This window comes from Schistocerca nitens, chromosome 12, assembly GCF_023898315.1.
Source record: "Schistocerca nitens isolate TAMUIC-IGC-003100 chromosome 12, iqSchNite1.1, whole genome shotgun sequence".
NCBI lineage: Eukaryota > Metazoa > Arthropoda > Insecta > Orthoptera > Acrididae > Schistocerca > Schistocerca nitens.
Window position 1 is genome coordinate 153,224,934 of NC_064625.1, and position 24,698 is coordinate 153,249,631.

A 24,698-nucleotide genomic window follows, 5' to 3' on the forward strand; every position below is an offset into this window, starting at 1 on the left:
GGCGCCATTGCATTGATTGTTGCTTGGGTTCAGGTGTGTGGTGATAAACCCACGTCTCGTCACCTGTCACAATGTGATCAAGGAACTCATCACCTGCTTCAGCCTAGCATGTGAGAAAGTCGAGTGCAAAGCCCATCCTTTTCTTTTTGTGTTCTTCCTGTACCTTAACTTGACAGTCACAACGTCATAACGAGTTGTCATTGACATGTCCGGTATGATCTGGTGCAATTCTTTCAATGTGAGACGTCTATTCGCACGAATTGCTTCCTCCGTTGTCCGAAAAGGGCATCAGAGATCACAGATGGCCGACCTGTTCTTTGTTCGCCATGAACATCGGTCCTACCTTCAGAGAAATGACAACACCATTTCGTTACATTTTGTCGATTCATAATGTTCCCATAAACTGTAACTATTTATTTGTGAATATCCGCTGGTCGCTGACCTTTTGCACGAAGAAAACGTATGACGGAGCGCACTTCGCATTTGGCGGGATTCTGAATCGGTGCAGCCATTTTAAACACGACCTACTCCAACCAGAAGCAACATTCAACTGCCGAATGACTGCGAGGAGAAAGCTAACGGTTCAGGGTTAACACCAGTGTTGCCAACTTGCTCGCCAAAACTCTTCTGTTCCTCTGGCGTACGGTGTATCTTTACTTTCCGAAATACCCTCATACGTACACATTTACAAAAATGAGCACACCCCAGCCACACATGACCACTATCTCCGACAGTTCCAGCAAGAATGCAACTGTGATGTTGAACGAAAGCAGCAATTAAGAGTGGGGTGAGGAGGAGGGATAGCAGTGTGTGGGTGGGGGAGAGAAGGATGCCTTCCGACAGAGCTCACAATGACTAGAGGGCAGCAGAACAATGCTACCAAGTACAGTGTTCGGAGGCTGTGCAGCGAGGGGGGGGAGTGCCAGTGAGTGTGTTGGAAGAATGGCACATACTGAGAGGGGGGATGTGAATAGGGAGGAGATGATAGTACACAGGGGGCCGGAAACTGTTGGATGGAGGATGTGGGGACCGTAGGTTGAGACCGGGATAATTTCATGGGTGGAGAATTTGTTGTAAGTATAACTCCCACCTGTGCAGTTCACAAAAGCCGTTAGTGGTCGAAAGGACCCAGACGGCCGAGGTTGTGAAGTAGCCATTGAAGTAAAGCGTGTTACATTCAGCTACATGTTGTGCCACAGGGTGGTCTATTTTGCTCTCAGCCCGTTTGGTGGTGGCTGTTCATCTAGGTGGCCAGCTGGTTTATAGTCATACCGGCTTGTTGATAATTATACCAATACAAAAATCTGTACAGGTCTTACAGCATATTTTACTTACTTTCCTATGTTTTGACCACACTTTTTATTATTTCCAAAATCGCCTTACATGTTTGACATTCCATAGTTTTCAAAGGCTGTAAAACACAACACACAACTGATATCAAAACACATGAAAGTATGTTACATTTCACAGTTGATCAGAGACATAGTGTAATGAGCAGAATAGGGCTTTCTAGCTTAGGAGTATATGTAAATCTTATAAAATTCTTCATTTGATACATTGTATCTCGTCAACATCCCAATCACAAGACAAGTGCAAACTGCTACCCAGGGACAAATTGGAAACCGAGTGGATTAAACCACTAGGCAGCACTGGGTGTGTGGTACACACTGCATTTGTTTGATTACAACTACATTTTCATCTTTACGTAGTATAAAGCTATTCCATTGGTAAACAGTTCTTTAAAATCAGTTAAGATTGTCTGATAAAAATTATTTCTTTACAAAACAGTGTGGAACAGAATTTCGAGTGGTCAAAAATAATACGTAGGAAGAGCATGCTGAGTGGCGCTAGGATACGAGAGGTCAACTGTCAACAAATAATTTTTGAAACTTACAGCATATAAATTACTATTACCAGTAAAAGTTCATAAATAGCTTTTTATAAGAATTTACAAAGTATAGAAATACTAGTTGAGCAATGTAGCACGTATAAATTACTATTATCAGTAAAAGTTCATAAATACCATTTTATAAGAATTTACGAAGTATAGAAATACTAGTTGAGGAATGTAGCACTCAGGTGGTGCCCATGCATTACTATTTCTGCCAATGGGAGCAAATGCATATACGAGGGGGGTCCGAAAGAAACCGGACTCTGAGGGCGCTGCCACTCGTAGAAGTAGTGCAGGGTTCTCACGCTAGATGGTGTTAGTAGAGACCTTCATGAAACAGCTGTGCAGACGGCGTCATTGTAGAGCTGAATGTGCAAGTGTGGTGTTTCTCTGACTGTTGGCGGGTTACCTCTGCGAAGTCGTTATGGCAACTTTAAAAGAACAAAGAGTGTGTGTGAAATTTTGTTTCCTGTTTAAAAAAACTACAACGGAGACACACCAAATGCTTCAGGAAGCTTTCCAGGAGGATGCTATGAGCCGCACACAGGTTTTCGAGTGGTTTGGGCGCTTTAAACGTGGTGAGATGTGTGTCGAAGACTGAGCTCGTTCTGGACGTCCTTCAACATCGCGAAATGAGGAGAACATTGAAAAGGTCCACCAAAAGATCGACAAGGATTGTCGCCAAACAATCGACCAAATTTCAGCAGAGACAGGAATCAGTTGGAGGTCGCGCCAGCAGACTTTGAGTGAGGATTTGCACATGACATTTGTTCCGTGCCTTCTCACACAGGAGCAAAAAACCATCCGCATGAATGTGTGTCAGCACTTGAAAACAGAGGTTGCACATGATCCAAACTTCTTGAACAAAGTCATTTCAGGGGATGAGAGATGGTGTTACAGGTATGACCCAGAAACCGAGCAAGCGTCAAGCCAGTGGAGGACTCCCAACTCTCCCAGACCAAAAAAAGCAAGGCAAGTGAGGTCAAATGTGAAGACGATGATCACTGTCTTTTTTGATGTTCGACGAATTGTGCATTCGGAATTCGTACCCCCTGGCCAGACTGTTAACCAGCACTTTTACTCGGATGTTTAAAGGCGTCTGCGAGAGGATGTGAGGAGTAAACGCCCGGAACTTTGGCGATCAGGTGACTGGTTTCTGCATCACGCCAACACTCCAGCACACACGGCCTTACGAGTGACCCACTATTTGGCATCTCAGAGGTGGTCTGTCGTTCCCGACGCTCCGTATTCACCAGACCTAGCCTCCTGTGACTTTTTCCTATTTCCACGAATGAAAAAAGTGCTAATAGGGAAGCGTTATGACGACGTGGAGGCGGTAAAAACAGCTTCGCAAAGGGCACTGGACAATACCAAACTTAAGAGTTCCAAATGTGCTTCCAACAGTGGGAAAAGAGACTTGACAAGTGCATCACATGTAATGGAGAGTATTTTGAAGGTGACTGAAGTAATTTTGTAAAAAGGTTCATCAATAAAATTTTTATGACAACAATCCGGTTTCTTTTAGGTCCCCCCTCGTATACAACAGTATATGGCAACCGTGCCAGATTGCTTTATCTAATTACAACTCCTTAACTCCGAAATGGTGCTACGTGCCTCAGTGGTAAGCTGGAAAAACATATTCTTCTCATTATACTGTATATCTAATCAGTGGTGTAATGTAACATGTTTTCGTGTCTGGTGATACAAGTTTTGTGTTGTATTTTAAAGCCTGTGAAAATGAAGGAATGTCGAAACGTATCAGTCGATTTTCGAAATAATAAGCAGTTTCGTGCAAATTGCAACTGATTGTAGCAGAGCTGGTATATTACATGGGTGCTTTCACACGTGGCCCATTCTGTGGTGAGGTAGGATGAGCCAGTGGCAGGACTGCACACTCCGCCAAACAGCGCTCTCCCCTCCCCCTACTCCCTGCCCCCTCCCGCTCCCCACACCGGTACCCTGCTATCCCTCCCCCTTCTCTGCCCCACTCCAGATTGCTGTGAGATATGCTTGTTTGTGTGATTGTGTGTGTGTGTGTGTGTGTGTGTGTGTGTGTGTGTGTGTGTGTGTTTTCTTTTCTGAAGAAGGCTGTGTCCAAAAGCTCACTGTGTAACAGTCACTTTGTTGTGCCTGCCTGCAACTCGGTGTGTCTTCTTTACAGTGAGTAGAAATCCATCCTTCTTATAATAGTGTTGACATTCCAACATGCACTTCTTATAAAACAAACGGTTGATAGGAGTAGCTCACAACTTTTTATACACATCTGTGTATAAGCACACTGAACTCTCGTTCTAAGGAAGATGGCTCAAACACGTGTCTGGCCCTCTTGATTTAGGTTTTCTGTAATTCCTTAAATCGCTTACGGCAAATACCCGGATGGTTATTTCGAAAGGGCACGGCCAATTTCCTTCCCCAATCTGAGCTCGTGTCAGTCTCTAACGACCTCGTTGTCGATGTCCTCCTCTTAATTGTGGAGTACGGTTAGTTCTTGCCGCCTACTTGTTGTACAGAAATAGAGCATAATGTTTGTGTATTTACAACGTTCGTTTGACTGTGATGTCTGTTGCAGACGAAGCAGACACTGTCGTCGGTAGACGAAGACCGTAAGATGTACCTGCAGGCGGCGATCGTGCGAGTGATGAAGAGCCGCAAGGTGCTGCGCCACACCGCTCTGGTCCAGGAGGTGCTGTCGCAGTCGAGCGCGGCGGCGTTTGCGCCCTCCATCAGCCTCATCAAGACCTGCATCGAGGCGCTCATCGACAAACAGTACCTCGAACGCTCACCTCGTGCTCCTGACGAGTACAGTTACGTGGCCTAACTGCTACAGATATTTGTTACAGTAATTTTATTTTTAGATTGCCATTGTGGCATCCGTTGTTATTGGTATCTGAACATAGAAAAATATGTTTCTGATGGCCCTGACGCACTGGTCACAGTTATTATTATTATTGGGCCTGACCGATGGTTCCGAATATATTACATTGAATGGGAGAGTGAGTTAATTGTTACAATTTTTATGTTTGCTAGTCTGTATATTTTCAGGTCGCAGTTGTATTTTTCCATTACAGGTTGGTGCAAAATACTGACTCGCTGTACTATTTTTAAACTCTTAAGCGCCAGTGCAATAAAATTTTCTCGAGTTTCACGCTGCGACAGTCTGTCGTGTATCTGTGATGTTTGTGGAAGCACGTTCCCTGCTTTCACCTTCCTGCGAAGTGCTAGAGTCTCTCTGTCGGTCACCTTACGTACTTGTCGGCTACAGTAGACGTGTAAATTCCTGTGACAGCTGTTCTGTAACTGTTTACGAGTGACTGCTGTCCGACCCTATTTTTATGTGGCCAGCTGCTGCCACACGGCTTTCACCACGGACCTTCAGAATACAGCGTCTCGTTCCCATGTCAGTGTTTCCGATGTCGGTTACTGAGCTGCAGTGAAGGCAAAACCCATATCGAGCTTCACAGGATTTGGTAACACATGTGTTTCAATTGCATCTCAGAAACTACTTGCTGGACGGATAATTGACATCGTCTCAGTATCACATGTTTGCTCCTCTGTAAAACTGTGCTCGTCGACTGCCAATTTATCTTTCTGGGTTAATTTTACATTGCATACATGCTCGGGGCAATGTACGGAGACACACCACTGACTGTTTGATGTAAGACTTGCATTTCAAGGAATCGTTGATACTGTCCAGAATATTTGTTATTTTTACAGGTGATCAGAAGAAGGGCTCAGTTCTGTTCTCGTTCAGAGTGGAGATGATTCTTGTGGAAGCTGTGTCAGCATACTGTGGGAAGGCAATTTTCCAGTCTCCTCCTCTCCTCTCATCTGTACGTCGTAGCACTCTCTTGTCGTTAACATCTTCTGTCCTATAGCCATCAGAAGCGAAGGTACACTCCAGTCAATCTAGCTGTTTCGGTAGATGTCCCAGTCACGTGTAGTCTTTGTTGAGTGCATCAGAGCCCTCAGGCAAACACTGCCTCCATAAGATGAAAGTGTGTCAATGGGAGGAAGTCAGTCTTCTCAACATCTTTAGGCAACCTGGTGTTATAATGAATGTTATTTAGGTGATCAAGTCCTTATCACCTAGCAGCACCACAAATAAAGTGTCTATGTACCTGTAGATGTCCTCATTGGACATAACATTCTCTCTATTGCAATTTCTTCAAATTCTCCTGTGTAGAAGTTTGCCACAGTGTACTATTAACTGTGAGCTTGTTGGACACCCCCCACCCCACCAAAGGAGTGGCCAGTGCTGAATATAAATGCCTGCCACTGCATGTGGCAGATTGAAACATAGTACTTTAGCACTTCATTAGAAGGCAAAATGTCAAAGACGTGCAGAGAACTGACGCAGTTAGAAACCCGAGAAAATAATTAGCACTAGTTTTCATACTTTTAGTAATCTTCAGTTTGTGAAGTCTGACAAACGACAAAACTTGTTAGTTGCAACATCCGCTTTTCACCTTCGCTCATTTGTTTTAGGAATACTTCATCACTAATGGCATTCATGATAAGCTTGAGTTATCTGCTAATTTGCTTCCTACTTTCCACAGTCCTTGTTCTCTTAGAATTATGAAGTGCTTGGAAGCTCGCATTGGAGGATGTTAGGCTGGTGAGAGATACAAACAGTCCTCTAATGCAGTGTGACTTCTTGTTATTGTTTTTAATATATAATTTATCCCCTGTCATATTACAGCTCTCTCCCTTCTCACACCCACTCTCTCCCTCTCCTGCTCTTCTTACAAACAGTAGATTGTATAAAAATAAATGTGCTTGACGAAACTGTTAAATTACAGAGTCAAAAAGTGCACCAGCAATTATATCTAGGTTGCAAAATTCCAGTATTGTTGTTAGACACATTTAAAAGTGGAAACTCTAATCCTATCTTGTTGAGCTTCAAGCTCTTTCCTCAGGGAAGAAAGAAACGGGGGGGGGGGGGGAGGGGGGGGGGGAGGTCAGGAAGGAGTGGCAGGTTACTCAGACTCCGGAATGGAGGAGGACCCACATCTAGCCAGGATGAGGAGAGACGAAGATGAAGGGGGGAAGACATAAGAAACATTAGCGGGTTGGAGATGGTACATTTACCAGTTTCAGTCCAGAGATGATAAAGGACACAGTGAGAAGTAAGAAAAATGATAAATAGAATCAATAGTACAGCTAAAAACTAAAAAGGAGCTGTGAGAGGGACAACATAAATAAAAGACAAATAGAGGAAACAATTGATTAAATAAACAAATATAATAATAACAAAAAATGGGTGAGGGTATTATACATCAGTGGAGGTTAAGTCATGGTGGTGGGATGTGAGGATATGTTGGAAAAAAGTTCCATCTCTGGGGTTCAGAGAAGCTGCTCCTGCATACCCATAGCCAGTGGAGAGATTGGAGTTAAGTAGTGGTGCATGGGTACATGAGGCTGACATACTTGTATACAGTACCCTCACTTCCATCACTGTTGCATATTTTATTTATTTATTTGCTTCATTTTGTTATTTATCCCTGTTCCTCCAATCCCAATCTCCCCCCCCCCTCCCTTCCCTCCGTCTCTCTCTCTCTCTCTCTCTCTCTCTCTCTCTCTCTCTCTCTCTCTCTCTCTGGCTTTTTCATGTCTCCTTTTCAGTTTTAATTGCACTTTCATTTCACTTGTCATTTCTTGTCTTCTGTTCATGTTTGTCTCATTGTGAGCTTATATTATCTCTGGACTGATGCTGGCACAGTGATTATCTACTCTCTTTGAAGTCTCCCCTTCATCTACTTTTCTCCTTGTCCTCAATACAGGTGTGTCCCCGTCATCCTAGGGCCTGACTCAGCTGTCCCTGCTTTCCAGTAAATCCCTCTTGCCACCCTGAGGAAGAAACCATCAGTTCAGAAAATTACAATTAGTGTCACAATAATTAAAATGTACGTGTTATTGAAAATGTGTTTACATTTTAACTGACTTGCTGCTGTGGTGCAGGTAGTTAGTGGCAAGAAAATGATTGTGTGTTCCCAACTACATACTGAAATGCGCATAATAGTAATAGTGGATGTAGCAGGAAAGTTCATTCGATGGTACTTACAACTGTTTAAATGTGCAGAAATGTACAGCTGAATCTCAGTCTTTCATAACATTGAATTTTCTCATCTACGACAGATGAGCTGATTATATGTATGCTTCAGCATTTATTTGGAAGCTTCATTCTTGTCTTTTCTTTTGTTTATTAACTCCACAGTTGAATCTCTCCTTTTTTTGGCCTATATTTAACATCATCTCTACTCCCAGAATTAGTGCATCATTTTTACTGATTCTGCTTTCAAAAAATGGTTCCTACTTGAGTTTATCATGTTAACAATGTGTGTTCATTTGGATCAATATTCTGTAATCTTCATGTATCCACAAAATACGTTTCTCCTGTCATCTAATTAGATGTCTACATCGCTTCGATGGAGACAAATATAGCTTTCTGTTAGTTGGAATTTTCCTCTTATTTTGATAACTCTTCCACAACAGTGCAAAAGTTTCATTTGTTTGTTATGGAGGTTGTGCTTTCCATCTTTGCTCAAGGTCTTAATGTTCTGAACCTTTATTCTGGTCTCATCAGAAACAAAAAAAGCTAAAGAAATATTTTTTCCCATGATCAACATAAATTATTTCTGTCATTAAGATTCCCGCATTCTTCTGAATGCTATTCTTATTTTTTATGCTTTCTATTTGTGACTTGGGAGCCAAGATAACTTTGCCCTCTTTGTTATTTTTATTCTCACATCTGATTTTTAAATATGATTGAGGTTTTAAATTAATGAGCATTAGCAGTGCCTGCATACTGTGCTTTATAACTAACACCACTAACTTTAATGTCTTTCACTGCATTTTATGTTAACTAAGTAGTTTTATTGTGTGCTGACTAATAGCTAATGTGCCATTGTTGAACATTAACATAACACTAGAGTATGGCCATAATTCCAGGATAAAAGATATTTCAGAGAGCTTTCATCATCAAATAAAGAAATGTTTGAATTCTTGGTGCTTCAAAATTCACATCTTAAGAAAGAACAAATAAATTACTTTTCTTCAGGTCCACCTCTTCAAGTGCCTCGTACTTGTTAACTCTGCAACAGTATGTTGTATCTGTATTTCTTCTATATCTTGTTTAACATATCTGTATACCGTTGTTACTCGTTTCAATTACATGAGAGTCAGATAGAATGTTGCAATAAATTATCATGAAGCAGAGGCTTCAATATATGTTCTCAGATATTTTTCTTTGTCTTGTCTCTCTCTCTCTCTCTCTCTCTCTCTCTCTCTCTCTTTTTTTTTTTTTTTTTTAGAAAAGTGTCATGTTTAACAAAACTTAATTTCTGCTTTGCAAGAGTTTCATCTTGCAACTTAATATCCAATGAAGAACATGTTATTTGAAACAGACAGTACTATTGCTCCAAGTACTCTCTATAGTGTACCTGAATATTTATTACTTGGAAGTAATTTTAGTAGTGCTGGCCAAGAGAATTATGTGAATTCTCTGTGATGGCTTGTGTTAGAGCAGGCCCAAATGTAAAATAGTTGAAGAAAAAGAGAATGCCAAAGGTTTGTAGTGATTGTGCTACTGTACTGATTCATGGCCTTAATATATTTGTACTTATATTTTGTAATAATTCAGTGTTAGAAGAAAACCTTAGTAACAGTTTAAAAATGTGATTCTTGCAGGTGGCACATTTATTGCCTTGTGTTGTGTCACGGGAGTGTTTCAACTTGTGTGCTGCCGAGTGGAAAAGTTGTCGTGCAGTTTTATTTCTTCGTTTCCCCACGAATCTCGCAGAATCTTAAATGTAGTTATGTAATGTTTTCAAAAGGTTTAGTCACTTTTGTTCTCGTTGGCTGTAATGTGAGCTTTCAGCAATATCTAGCACTTTTTTCCCATTTCAGATACACTGATTTTTCTCTGCTTGGACACGTAACATCACATTTTTAAGCTGATATAATGTATGTGTGAAACGAGTGAGAGGTTGTCCAAAGAGAACATGTATTTATAGCTTTTGAAATAAGTGAATTATATCAAGCATCACAGTTTTATAGGTATTCTTATGTAAAGAGCTCATATTTTAAGCAAGGTGCGTAAACTGATGATTAAAAAATTGAACATTATCCTTCTTTTTATGTTGTAAGTTTGGTTGTGAAGAATAAAAATATTTATTGTATATAACAAATTACTTGATTTTCTCAAAAATGAGGGCCATCCAGAAAGTGATGAGCCATTGTGCATTCCTGACAGACCATATTCTCCTTTAATGCTCTGTCCTATTTTTTCCACTGTTGTAGCATTCCAGTCCTCCACATCGATTAGATTATCATCTCCCTTTTCGTACTGAGTTACCCATTCAGTGTTCTAACCTGTCTTATGCTGCTGATGTCTGTACGTATTGATGGACTACTTTGCTGTCAATCCTTACAAGAATAATCCTATCGCCGAACCTTTCACTATCTCACCTTGCTGTTCATCGTGAGTCCTACTTTCATTACACCTTTTTCTGCTCCTGTCAATATTACTTATATTCATTTGACCAGAAATCCTTATCTTTTTCCAGTTCAATTCACTGACTCCTGTTATGTCTGTACTGAGCTTTTGTATTTCCCATGTCAGATTTTCTAGCTTCTGTACTGTAACAGTTTTGGAGCTGCTGTGAGCTGGATGTTGGGCAGATCCTGACGACGCAGTAGCTAATTCTCTGTCTCCCTCACTCACACAGTGGAAGATATCGTTGTGCTGCATATGGAAAGGTGAATGGAACACGAGAGTGATGTGAGGTTGAAGTCCAGAGACCTTAGTGGCTTCTGAGTGGTTGGAACATTTGGCGGTTAAATAAAATAATTTAAAAAGCACAAGGACAGTTGTAATAAAATAAAAAGGTGTAAGAAAAATATCGTAAATTATATAGCACAAAATTGTCAGTAACAGGGTGTATACGACCCGGGAGATCCGGAAAAAAACGGGGAATTTTTTCATCCGGGAGAAAACCGGGATAAACCTGGGAATTTTTCGGAATTCCAGGAATTTTTCATTGTTTTAGTTTTCAGTTAAATTTTTGTGATTTTTATGGGTAAGAACCAATACTCTAACAAAGGATATTACTGTATCCCGCTTCTGCAGAATAATACTGCAGCAACAAAACACGAATGAGAGAACAAAGACGAAAATAAAACTTAAGTCGCAAAGAAAATGCGCCATATACAACAATAAAACAAAGTGCTCGTACAAGCGTTTGCCAACTGCAAAGTGTGTCAAAAGCTTTGGGAAGACTATGCAATGCTTTCTAACAACAAATTGCCTCCGACGAGCGTGACGTCACAACTGTTTACTTTAGATTCGTTTGAGCAGTTGCGAGGGGGCTCTTGTGCATGTGCAGTTGAGTCACATATGAGAAGTACCTTCTCCCGCTTCTGGCTACAGACGTGTGGTTGGGGGCCACTATCTAGTATTGCCCCGGTTCAGAAATATCGGAGATCCGGGGCTGATCCACAGAGCTGTGACCCGTGTGTACGTTCAGTGATTGTGCTGTTTCCTCTTCATTTATTGCTCTCACATTAAATGAAAACAAAATGGGTATCTATGGCCGTTAGCTATCAAATGAATTAAAATACGTTCGCATAATTATGGAAGGCTAAAATACGTTATTAGTTTCGGGTTTTATCTCCACCTTTCTCAGAGTCAATCATTAATCGCCTTGCAGAAAAATGAATTTATTTTTGTCAGTTTGCTAAAGAAATTTGGCTTTTATTAATCTTTTCTGCTGGGTCAGTCAATTTATTTGAAACAAAATGTTTGATTTCATATTATGGGCTAGTTTCAACTGTTCGCTGCGTTTCAAAAGTGCATGTTTTCTACTTCTAGCACATGTGGCATTATGCCATAATAAAGAACCAAACGTGAGATAATACAGTGCCAGTACTCAAGAAAATTTACATCCAGATCTGGACATATGAATGTGCACTTTAAGCTGAATTACGCATTTTAGTACGGTTCACGAAATTACGATGTTCTTGGAGTATCGTGATGTCTTGCTTCTTTTATGTCATAGTGTAAGATCTTTTAATGTTTTACACCTATGAACATACGGGCTTCCTGCATCATCGTAGCTGCGTAATCGCGGCGACGCCTGTTTCTGGCGCTCTCTGGACACTACTCAAACGAACATATTTCTAACAGGTCACAGGAAAATATTGCGAACGGTTGTTTGAAAAGCGTTACTTTCAAAGTAAATTTCCTTTTATGCAAGATGAATTATGAGCGAGAATGACGATGAATTTCTTAAATCAGAGCGTTTGACTCACATTTAAAAATCACGTCTTTGAGGACGTACATTTAGAAAAATTTCTACCTCAGATCATCAGACATTTATGTCTTTATTAAAAATTTTACTGACATATTTGTGTGATGTACCTTAAAGTGTAACATGCGCAAAAAGTAATCAACATTATATGTGAAAACTTAGCTTCTCTTGCATCTTATTGATCTTCGAGGCCAATATTGTATGTGAAAGCTTTGCTTTTCTTGTAGTAATGCTGTGTATGTTAATTTAAACCATTAACATTTCCTATTTGAGTGTACGCACTAATTGACAGTAATATTGCTATTGGCTGACTACATCACGTATCCTACGCTAGAAGATCCGCTGTCATCAGCTGCCAAGATCACGTGACGAGCTACGACTGGCTGCAAAAGCACATTGCAATCTCGATTTCAATGCTTCGGAAAGTAACGTGCGGCGTTTTGTGGAATTTAAATTTACACTTTCGTAATACGAAAATGTGCAGCGTACGTGATGCTGCACATCAAAGATCTTTCCAAAACATGTTTTTTTTACAGAGTTTGGTTTTCTAAAGGTCCTCAAGTTATACACCGGTGTATAAAACCATAACCATTCAAAGGATTGATAAGTTTTACAGTTCCGAGGAAAAGTATACTGTCACTTAACACGGAAAAAGTGTATTTTCACCCGGGAGAAAGTGTAATTTTAACTAGGAATTTTTTTTCCTTGTCCGCGTATACACCCTGAGTAACTGTGTGTACATAAAAAAGATAATGACCAATATACACTGAAGTGACAAAAGTCATACAACACCACCTCATATCATGTCGGACCTCCTCGTGCCTAGTGTAGTGCAGCTTCTTGACGTGGAATGGACTCGACAAGTCATTAGAAGTCCCCATGCTGCGCCTATAGCCACCCAAAATTGTGAAAGTATTTCCGGTGCAGGATTTTGTGCACGAACTGACCTTTCAATAGTGTCCCATAAATGTCTGACTGCATTCGTGTGGAATGATCTGGGTGGCCAAATCATTTGCTTGAATTGTCCAGAATGTTCTTCAAATCAGTCACGAACAATTGTGGCCCGGTGACATAGCACATTGTCATCCGTAAAAATTCCACCGTTGTTTGGGAACGTGAAGTCCACGAATGGCTACAGACGGTCTCTGAGCAGCCATAAATAACCATTTCCAATCAACGATTGGTTTAATTGGCCCAGAGGACCCGTGTAAACACAGCCACCACCTTGCACAGTGCCTTATTGACAACTCGGATCCACGGCTTTGTGGGGTCTGCACCACACTCGAACCCTACCGCCGGCTCTTCCCGAATGAAGCAGGGGCTCATCTGACCAGGCCACTGTTTACCAGTCATCTAGGCTCCAACAGTAATGATCCCGAGCCCAGGAAAGGTGGTGCTGGCAATGTCGTGCTGTTAGCAGAGGCAGTCACTTCGATCGTCTCCTGTTGTAGCCCATTAACAGAAAATTTTACCTCACTGTTCTAATGTATACATTAATCATACATCCCACACTGATTTCTGCAGTGTTGCTCGTCTGTTACCACTGTCGACTGTATACGTATGCCACTGCTCTCGGTTGTTAGGTGAAGGCTGGTGCTCCACTGCATTGTCTGTGGAGAGAGGTAATACCTGAAATTTGGTATTCTTCGCAGTTTCTCGATGCAGTGGACTGCAGAATATTGAACTGAGTCGCCGTAATCACTTGAGTACAAATGACAGCTCCATCAATGCACTGCCCTTATATGCCTTGTATACACGATACTGCTGCCATCTGTATATGTGTATTGCTATCGCATGGCTTTTGTCATCTCAGTGTAGGTGTTGTAAATGGGAAGTCCTTCCCATGGCAGGCAATCGAACCAGTGATAAGCATGCAGCAGATAAAGAGGATGAAACAATGGAAAATCTAGGATGGAATGTAACAATATTGTGAGAAGTAAAGTTGCTACTCGCTATATAGCAGAGATTCTGAGTCACAGAGAGGTCTGTCAGCAACTCGTCATCTCCGCTATATAGTGAGTAGCAACTTCCCTTCTCGTAGTATAGATAAAGAAAATGCTGTGAGATCTTAGTTATCGTACAGCGGGCAGGGAAAAAGTTTTAAATGGTACTGTTTTTGCTTTGACTGTAACTGTTTTTATTGTGCTGCTGCAGTTTCAGCATATGCGCCATTGTCTAGCCTCTACAAAGATATAATATGACATGTTAAGGAAAACACAGTAGGAGAATGACAGTATGTATAACAAATTGGTGGTCTGTTAACCTTAACATATTTATAAGATTTGATGTCATATTACGGCCTAGAAATTTTTAACCTATTTCTGTGCTGTAATATGAAATCAAATCATGTAAGTGTGTGAATGTTAACAGACTGAAAATTTGTTATACATAATGTTGTTCAACTGTTTCATTTTTCTCAGTGTGTTGTCTAATTTCTCTCACATTGTATTAGCCTCTCTCGATGATGATTGTCATCCAGCTATTAATGGATCTGATGAACTTATGTCAGATAATGTACACCACACTGCAGTATTTGATTTTCAATCTCTCGATATTTATACAGGTTGAACCAGAACTCCACTGACAAACTTTCACAGTTGGTAGTATGGATCAAAACATGGGATATAAAATGCATACCTCAAGCTCTGTGAGCACTTGTTCAGTGCAAGAGATGTGTTTCACAATAGCGAATATGGCTCTTAAGGTATGCATCATAGAGCCCATATTTATATTGGACTTCCTCCCCCCCCTCCCCCTCCCCCCCCCCCTACCCTGCGCACACACACACACACACACACACACACACACACACACACACACACACAAATATTACCACATCTCAAAACAAAATATGAAAAGTAAAGAGCTTTCAATTGAAGAGATGTATTTCACAGTAATGAAAATGAACAAGTCCTCATAGCTCTTGAAGAGCCGATGTTTGCTAGGCTTTTTTCTTGTTTTGGTCCATACTACCACATCTGAAAGTTTGTCAGTTGAGATCTGGCTCATGCTGTGTATATTCAATGTTACCTGCATGGCGGTCATCTTGTCACAAACAGGAGTCTAAATACTTGAACCGAGCTGGCAAGCTACATTAATAAGTACTATATCACAAAGTTCTCTGGTGGCAGACTGACACTTGAATTTATACAATGCAGATGTGACTGCAGATATAGGTACCTAATTACAGACTGCCTACATGATATTGATGTAACGGCTGCTGAACATGTACTAACTTACAAAATAGTGACTCCATACTGTTGACATAACAAATGCTATGAGTACCGTATTTACTCGAATCTAAGCCGCACTGTTTTTCCGGTTTTTGTAATCCAAAAAACCGCCTACTGCTTAGAATCGAGTGCCGAGTAACTGGAAGTTCTGAAAAATGTTGGTAGGTGCCGCCACAACTAACTTCTGCTGTCGAATATATGTAGCGCTACACAGGTGTGCTTTTCTGGCAAAAAGATAAATACTGGCGCCGAAACCACTGCTTCAGTAAATAAATTAAAAGAAAAGGTAGAAGAATGTAAACATTATGCCATGTATTCTTTCCTGTTTGGTGCTGTCTCATTTAAATCCTGTCTGCCTAATAAACTACGAAACTAGAGTGAGACAACAGCGAACATGGAAGAATATACGTATCATGTCATGTTTATATTCATATTACTCTTATGCTGTATAGTGATACAGTCAGAAATGAAGCACGGCAACTGACTAGATTTTTAAATCTAAGATGACTCTAATTTCTGTGTTGAATGTAATGTACTAAAGGGGCATCTGCAAATATTTTCAAACGGAGAAAAATTTTCTCTAAACTCTCGTTCGGAACATCTTCTACCATATGCAATCTATTATTTGGTTCTTGTTGATCATTATCAAAGAAAGCAGCAGTGTAATTAACAAAAAATAGCGGTCTCTTGCCATTGTTTCGCTTATGAGACAGTTCCTCTCTTCTTTTTTTTTTTTATTGTAAGCGGCGGTAGCACACACAAAAGCGAGCCATGCCGCGAGCGGCGACAGGTCGTAAACACTCATCAGAATGTGATAAACAATGCATGACACAGTACAATAATGGATTTTCAGCTCCGAGTGACGTAAACACCTGTAACAAAGAGAACGGCACTTATCAGATCATAGCAAAATAAGCATTCGATTCAAACCAGACGAAGCACGTGAAAAAGGAAGGGTACCCGTATAAATACGTATGGAGTGCCTGACACACAGCAATGGCTACTTGGTAAAGCTTAAATGTTAAGCTTAGAACTCGAACTGTAGCTGTATCTTCATCTATTCGACCTAAATTGTGTCTCATGTTACAATGGACCAACTTTGTTTCAATTTGGAGATGTGGTCTAAAACTTCTCTCCCCCCTTGAATTTAGAATCTCAAATTTCAGGTGCAGCTTAGATTCGGGAAAATTTTTCTTCCTTGCTTTCGAGTCTCATTTCTCAGGTGCAGCTTAGTTTCGAGCACGGCTTAGATTCGAGTAAATACGGTAACTAATAACTGACTCTCATGGATATTTACAATTTGATTGGCAGGCATCTACTGTTGTTGCCATGCCTGGGTATAGATGGGTTTAATATGAAAATTCACAATTTGTTAGAATAAAGAGCTATTACATGAGATGCCCTGCTAAACCCGCAGGACAGGACAGGTAGTTTAAATTGTGGAAAGGGGCCAAAATAAGGGGCTGTCAGTTACACTTGAGCTTACAACTTTATTATTTGATCAAACATTACAAGAGCCCAAAAAAAAAATTTTTCTTTTAAACACACAGCTTTAATCTTTGGGATTTAATTACCGGGAACTTTAATTTAAAAACGGCTGAAGGCCAATAACTTAAAACACAAGCATAATCAGAATTTAAAAGGCAAGCCTTATCTTACAACAGTTGTTTATTTAGGCTGAAGGCCCAACACTTAAAATTCAACAACATTAAAACCTTTAAAATGCCAAAGGTCTTACGTGAAACAGTTCTTTAAATTAGGCTGAAGGCCTAAAGAATGTTATTCCTTAAGGGCAAAACAACCTTAATTAAAAACAAAAAATTGGCTAGAAGCCATACAAGTACCAACAACAAGAACAAATTAAAAAAAGGCAGAACACCCAAGGGCGCTAAGATGTTCGAGGGTTGGCCTGGAATTCAAACACTAACGCTCGCTTAGGTGAGAAACGCAGTCAACCCAACCATTGTCGATCCGATGACAACCCAACTGACAGGCAGTCAGCGGACCCACCGACAAGATAACCTTCGCTTCACCCGGCCAGCACACAACAGGGAGTTCAATGGAAAAACGTAGAAGGTATTGGCGCCCACTACCAATTATACATTGAGCTGTCAAACTACACACCATGCTGGACAGCTATATCACGATGAGGAAAATACACTGCCTGAATTTACGTCAACGGCCAGGGAAGGTAACCGGAACATTAACGGCCACAAGGCAGAAGATTTAGCTGGTGCACTTCAATTCAAATAACCAAGTACAGTTAAACTCCACGGAGGGTGGCTAAAATTTGCCAACTTGGAAACACACATTGTTGCTCGCGGGAATATCCCGATAGCTGACTACGAACTCCAAACGACACAATGTGAACTGTCGTGACTTGCCGGTAGAGTAAGTCAAAACTCAACTTTCGTGTCCAGGATCTGTGAGCCACAAACCTCGCAATGGGAACAGCACCACACACTCCGACACCGCACGGAGGTCGCCAGCGGGCCCAGCCAAACGACGCTTCGCGGAGATTTCCGCACTGCTCCACACCAACCGACCACCTGCCCAGGCCTTGAAACGGTGAAAGGATCAAGTATACATCTGCCGTTGAGACGACCGACCGAACGACCAACCAACGGTAGTCCCACTCCAATCTCCCTCGGTCGAACAGTTCACGTGTTTCGCCAGCGGTCGGCGGGCACTCGCTGTCGGCACCTCACCGGCACTCCGTCCCCCGACTTCACAGCTGCTGTGTTCCGACTGCACTGCTGGTCCATCCCGAACTCACTGCCAGACACACGACGACCCGGAAATACTATCGGTCGCTCTGGAGATGGTAGGACAGTGCACTTATCGATACGCGCTGCTGCTGCTGTTGCTCACGGGCAAGTAAGGGAGGAAGTTAGTGATGCCAGAAAATGGAATAAGAAAACGAGGCAGCGGTACCGTAATAGAAGATGACAAACAATAAATGGCATGAACACGAGCCGTGCCGGCTCATACATGATAATTATTTACATAAAAATCAGGAAAATAAAAAAAGAGACAAAAGACGCAATAAGCAGTGATACAAATTTGTTTAATGGACATTGATATAACCGGGACATTGCTATAACTAGTCTAACGTTCTCTGGATGACATCAAGAGAGAGTGTGATGCTGGGGTGCAAGACTCGCATCTCTCTCAATTCAGGTAACTTGCCCGTTTTGTGTAGCAGATCCTCTTCTCTGGTTAATCCGCTACATCAGTCTCCCGACAGCTTCTTCTCCGAAGATATGTTGCTGGTTAAGCGAATTTACTAACTACTTTTCTATTCTTGAAATAATTTGTGTACTCGTAGAATACTTTTCAATTCAATCACAATATATTTTCAACGTTCATAAACAAATGGTTCAAATGGCTCTGAGCACTATGGGACTTAACTTCTGAGGTCATCAGTCCCCTAGAACTTAGAACTACTTAAACCTAACTAACCTAAGGACATCACACACATCGAGGCACGATTTGAACCTCTGACCGTAGCGGTCGCTCGGTTCCAGACTGTAGCGCTTAGAACCGCTCGGCCACTTCGGCCGGCGGTTCATAAACAATAACTTTGGCGAGCTAACTCATTCTTCAAACATTAGAATCATTTACAGTTCTTCAAAATAGCTTACATGTGTCTCGCTTCGATCATAACTGAGACATGAAAAGTTTAAAAGTCCGTATTCAAGTCCAACACATGAGTGTCCTTAGGAAGCTACTTTCAACTGTCCACTACTCTTTTTACAGTCATCACAGACATTAAAGAACACAGAATACTACATAAACTTTTCTTGTTCTTCTTTGCCTATACACAAAACTCCGTGGACCGTACAGCAAGTACTTGTCTGCAGCCGTTCGGTCCCCGTGTCCATCTTTTTCCTCGTGGCAGTTCTTTTTTGACCTGCACGTACAAATAAACTAGTGCATCGGCTGATTCGTTTCTCCCACTCATATCTAAAATATCGGGTGTTCGAAACGTTGGAAGGCCAAGTGATTCTAGAATTACCTCCGAAGTTCTCGAAGTACTACACCGGGGTCTCCCATAGCACACCAAAATGTTGTGAGAAAGTGAAATTACGTAATTTGAATAATTAACAAACTGAGAAATTCTTTTAACAAATGTAGGCATTTTTGGAAGCAGAAAAAGCAGTGCTACAAAACTATGGTACTGAATTTTGGGAATAATCTATATTTAAGACTGGAACTTACCAGAACTTGTAAATTTTTGAAAAAAATAACTTTTGACATACAAAATTTTTGGAAAAAATAAAACATTTGGAGTAAGGAGGAGAATGAGGGCTTTTAAATGAACTGTGCCAATTTAGAAATAAACAACTGCTTGCCCTGTTTCCAGATGAACCAATTATATTATTGTTATCAGTAACTGAAAAATTATGCAGTGAATAACAACATTTTGGTAATCTTAACAAATAATGAAAACCACATCAGTTGTTCTGTTAAACATTTATTGTGATGCAGACTGGGCTGGAAATTCAGAAGACAAAAAGCTGTCGATGAAAATCTTTTAACAAAAAATCTCGATGAGCAGTGATATCCTGGCATATTAAGAAACAGCTGTCAGTGGTGTTATCCACAACTGAGGCAGAGTATATGGCCCTGAACTTAGCATGTCAGGAGGCTCTGTTGCTTCAAAGATTAGACAGTGAAATATCTCCAAACTTCAAGAAGGATCTCATCAATCTACTGTGTGGCGACAAGGCTGCAATTGACTTGTTGAAGAGTAGTGGCTGAAAAATGAGACATCACTTTATGAAAGAAATATTTGAGTCAGACCAAGTGACTGTACAACACGTATCTTAAGACCCAAAAGTGGCACGCATGATGACAAAACCTTTGGCAAAGCTTTTTCACTACAAATATGGGAGAATGGTGGATAGCATGAGCCACTTAAGCCAATATTGGTATAAAATGTTTGTTGTTGTTTTTGAAATGAGGTGTAACTGCATGAAACCTTGATTTGAACATTTGTTTTGGTGTAAATAGGGGAAAAAAGATTTCTAATTGAAGATTTTCGGAGACTTACAATTTGAGATGTTGAAGGATGTGTCAGGTAGTATCGGCTGTACAACAATGTCTAGGTTTTTAAATAAGAAAGTTGTTTCTGTGGTTCAAAAACAAAGTAATCTGTTTATATATCAAAAGTACAAGATAATAAAAACAAATAAAAAAGAAAGTTGACTAAATAAACCTTTCAACTTGTGGTCAATTGAACTTGATGTACTGCTTTAAACTTGTGCACTGAGGTTTACTGTAAGACAGTTCTGCATGCTTCTGCATGAAGTTTTGACAGAAATCTGTACCTGCCAGTCTGTTTTCTGTGTTAAATCTGTGAGTCAGTTTTAAATTTTCTGACAAATCCAAAGCCATTTTTTTTAAATACAATCTTAAATAGCAGCATTAACCTGTAAAATAAATCTCTCATGTGTGCTACAAATATTGCTTCATAATTTTCTTCAAACTTTAGTTTGAAAACTCCAGCTATGGCGTCATAGACGTGTAGTGATTTCCTACAGCTGATTTTAATCTCCTGTACAGTGTAGCTCTAGGAACGTCAAAATGATCGCCAGCAGTCATTTCAGTTATTTCATCGTCTGAAACACTTGAAACCGCTCACTCGATTGCTGTTTTGTATCATTCCCCTTGCCTCTCACCAAAAGGCTTCTTCTTGAATCTCGGCATTGTGCTTTAAAAATAAAAACAAAAATGATTTACTTACATGGCCCGTACTACGCAAATGGTGTTGCACATTAAAACGTGGCAGAAAAAGAAATCAGTTTGAGCAAGTGGGATTTAGTTGTTATCATGCAATCTACATTAGACTAATTCACTATTAATACTGATGTGATAATACACTTTAAATGCAAACATTTTAGGTTAGGCTTTACCGTGACTGTTATTGACATTAAATGAAACGACACGTTTACTGTTACCGGTCACCTTTTTATTTATTTCCATAAATAAGACGGTGACTGGTAACAGTACACTTGTTGTTTCATTTAGTGATAATACCCTAAAATCTCACTGTCTCGTGCCCAGCAATTTAGTCCCTCAGTAATCTGGCCCTCATCAGGTACCTAGTTATTGAAGCAGAAATGATGCACACAATAATGACTGATCGTGCGCAAGAACGTTAAACAGTGCTATACCTATTGGAAATTGTGGCGGCCTTTGCAGTTTAGTGTCACGTTTTCTAAAAGGAAACACGATACGGTAGGCCTTAAGCAGAAACACGAAATGTCAGATAAGCCATTTCTGCTGAATACAGTGTCAGATGAGCAAGAAGTATGAAGAAGTTGTTGCTAAGTGGCTGAATGAGGAAAACGGTGGGATAGACCAAACTTTAACGGATGAAGAAATACTTAAAAGCATGCAGAAAAAGTAATGATGAAAGTGATGAAGAATACAGCGTAGGAGGGGAGAGCACGAAAATTTCTCACACAGCTGGTGCTCTAGATGTATACTTTTTCCTGGTGTACATGCAGCTGTGCTGCCAATTATTATAAAGCAGTTGCGCCCATAAAGCATGCCGCCATCATGTGTCATCATTGAGACAACTGAAAATTTGTGACAAATTTCATAGTGAGTTGTACTACATCATATGTACATACTGAAGGATTGGGTTTCCTATGAAAATTAATGTTTCTTTGGATTGAATAAAGCATAGTCCCTAAGTGTTTAAACTGAATTTCAGACCCCCACAACAATCTGGCGCATCCACTAATTCGATACTCGTTTGTGCAAGGAATGACGGGATAGGTGACAGTCTAGTGTATTACTTCTTACCTTTAAAGTAAAAACCGATGCTGAAAATCACACCATTCACAAGCTTTAATGCTCAAAAACAAAATTTTCTTACGACAAGAACTCAACAGCTCAGTCAACTTGCAGCCAGTGGCTGAGTGAGTGATGTCTCCACTTTCTTCCAAGCACCGCACGCGTTGGCTGAGTAGCGACAAACCCGACGAATACCCAGTGCTTCGTACTGCCTGCCATTCCCCTACTCTTTGTGGTTTTGTAGACATGAGTCTAGTGGAGATGTGAGCTTTTTGGTTCTGTGGCCTCACTTGTCAAAGAATATTTTGTATCCCTCTGACATAATTACAGACCTCTTTGTTTTTACTCTGTTTGATGTCTAGCACCAGAAGTTTATGCTACAGTTTCTTCATCTTAAGATGTGTTCAATACCACCTGCAAATTACCCAGCTAACTATGAATGTATATCAACTTTGTACAAAAGAATGTTCTTAGTGGTGTGTAATTACTATGTGAAAAACATTTCAGTAACTGTACATGTCTGTACATATGTGTTTACCATAATGGACAGTTGTTGCCACGATATGTCTAGTAAACGACCCATAAATGTTGGAAGAGGAATTCAGTCTCAGGGTTTACATATTTAACCTTACCCAATAAGCATCCAATATTCAAATTCTGCCTGACAAAAGCACCACATCACACCAAGACTATTTGTGCAATGTCTGCCTAATTTTGTGAAGAGAGTAGTAATAGTCCTCAAAGTTATTTCACTGATGTAAAGGTTGTTTGGTGATTTGAAAGGAATCAAAAATGCACCTGCTGTGATGTAACTAGATGTTCCACCTTTCTCACAATCAGATGGAAGGTGTTTGCATAAAAACATTCTTTAGGTAGTTAGCAGGTAGAGAATACCCACTGTGCGTACTTCAATTTTTGTTTTGGAAAGCGAAGAGGAAGCAGCTCTGCTTAAAATGTAAACACCCAAAACACAGTTGACAGAAGCTGTGGAAAAATGTCACTATCTTACGCACTGTTCTGAGATTCACTTCAGGACTTGGTTACAACCCATAACTAGGGACAGTATTAAAAAACTCGACTGCGCAAGGTAGTCACTTCCTTCTTGTTGACTCCTTTTGTTTATTCCTTGAAATTTTCATGTATGCATCAGAGAATTCCATCACTGGTAATACTTCATTGTTCAAGTCATAGTTAACGAATATGACAGAACTTTCAGATGTTTAACTTTAATTCAGTTTAAACTAACCTAGCCATTAGACAATGATAACTGCAGGTGCGTGAAATCGTAACAACGTGCAGTGTACATTTATCGAAAGCAAATTAAAAAAATTATAAAGTTTGATTTTTTAAAATTGGTTGTTATTGAACAAAAGTTAATTTTAATTGACAGTGTTAACGTGAATGAATGGAAGGTAAGAGACGAGATACTGGCAGAAGTAAAGCTGTGAGGACGGGGCGTGAGTCGTGCTTGGGTAGCTCAGGCGGTAGAGCACTTGCCCACGAAAGGCAAAGGTCCCGAGTTCGAGTCTCGGCCAGGCACACAGTTTTAATCTGCCAGGAAGTTTCCGTGTTAACGTGGTTCCTGTTGTGGGTTCCTGTTGTCATGTCCTAGTTCATGAACCACAGGCAATGTGTGAGTGGTCAAGTAAGGGGTCCTGACTGTCGGGATACCAGTTACTTTGGAATAAGGCTGGGCATCTCGGACATATTCTGAGTTGTGATCACCTTTGTGCTCAGACGGCAAAGACTACCAAATCCACCGGTTAGTCTCTCAACCTTTAGGGGTAAAACTCAATGGAACCCGGGGCAAGTAAGGCTAGCAACCTGCTTCCCTGGTACTTTAAATATGATGCTGGCAACAATCAGAGCAAAATGCCTCGGACCTTTGGAGGTGACGGAGTCCCACCTCTAAATGACAAAGGAGGGACTCCTAAGATGTGTTGTTGTTGTTGTGGTCTTCAGTCCTGAGACTGGTTTGATGCAGCTCTCCATGCTACTCTATCCTGTGCAACCTTTTTCATCTCCCAGTACCTACTGCAACCTACATCCTTCTGAATCTGCTTAGTGTATTCATCTCTTGGTCTCCCTCTACGATTTTTACCCTCCACGCTGCCCTCCAATACAAATTGGTGATCCCTTGATGCCTCAGAACATGTCCTACCAACCGATCCCTTCTTCTGGTCAAGTTGTGCCACAAACTTCTCTTCTCCCCAATCCTATTCAATACTTCCTCATTAGGTATGTGATCTACCCATCTAATCTTCAGCATTCTTTTGTAGCACCACATTTCGAAAGCTTCTATTCTCTTCTTGTCCAAACTATTTATCGTCCATGTTTCACTTCCATACATGGCTACACTCCATACAAATACTTTCAGAAATGACTTCCTGACACTTAAATCTATACTCGATGTTAACAAATTTCTCTTCTTCAGAAACGCTTTCCTTGCCATTGCCAGTC

General features: G+C 40.6%; 1 protein-coding gene across 1 annotated transcript in view; it reads left to right on the forward strand.

Annotated features, from left to right (window-relative positions):
- LOC126215023 (cullin-2-like) overlaps positions 1-6,831 on the forward strand; it is a 128,986-nt gene extending 122,155 nt beyond the window's left edge. The window contains exon 12 of the mRNA XM_049941645.1: positions 4,461-6,831. Coding sequence (XP_049797602.1) covers positions 4,461-4,709 — 249 coding nt within the window. The 3' untranslated portion in view covers positions 4,710-6,831. The remainder of the gene's footprint in view (positions 1-4,460) is intronic.
- The last annotated feature ends 17,867 nt before the right edge of the window (positions 6,832-24,698 follow it).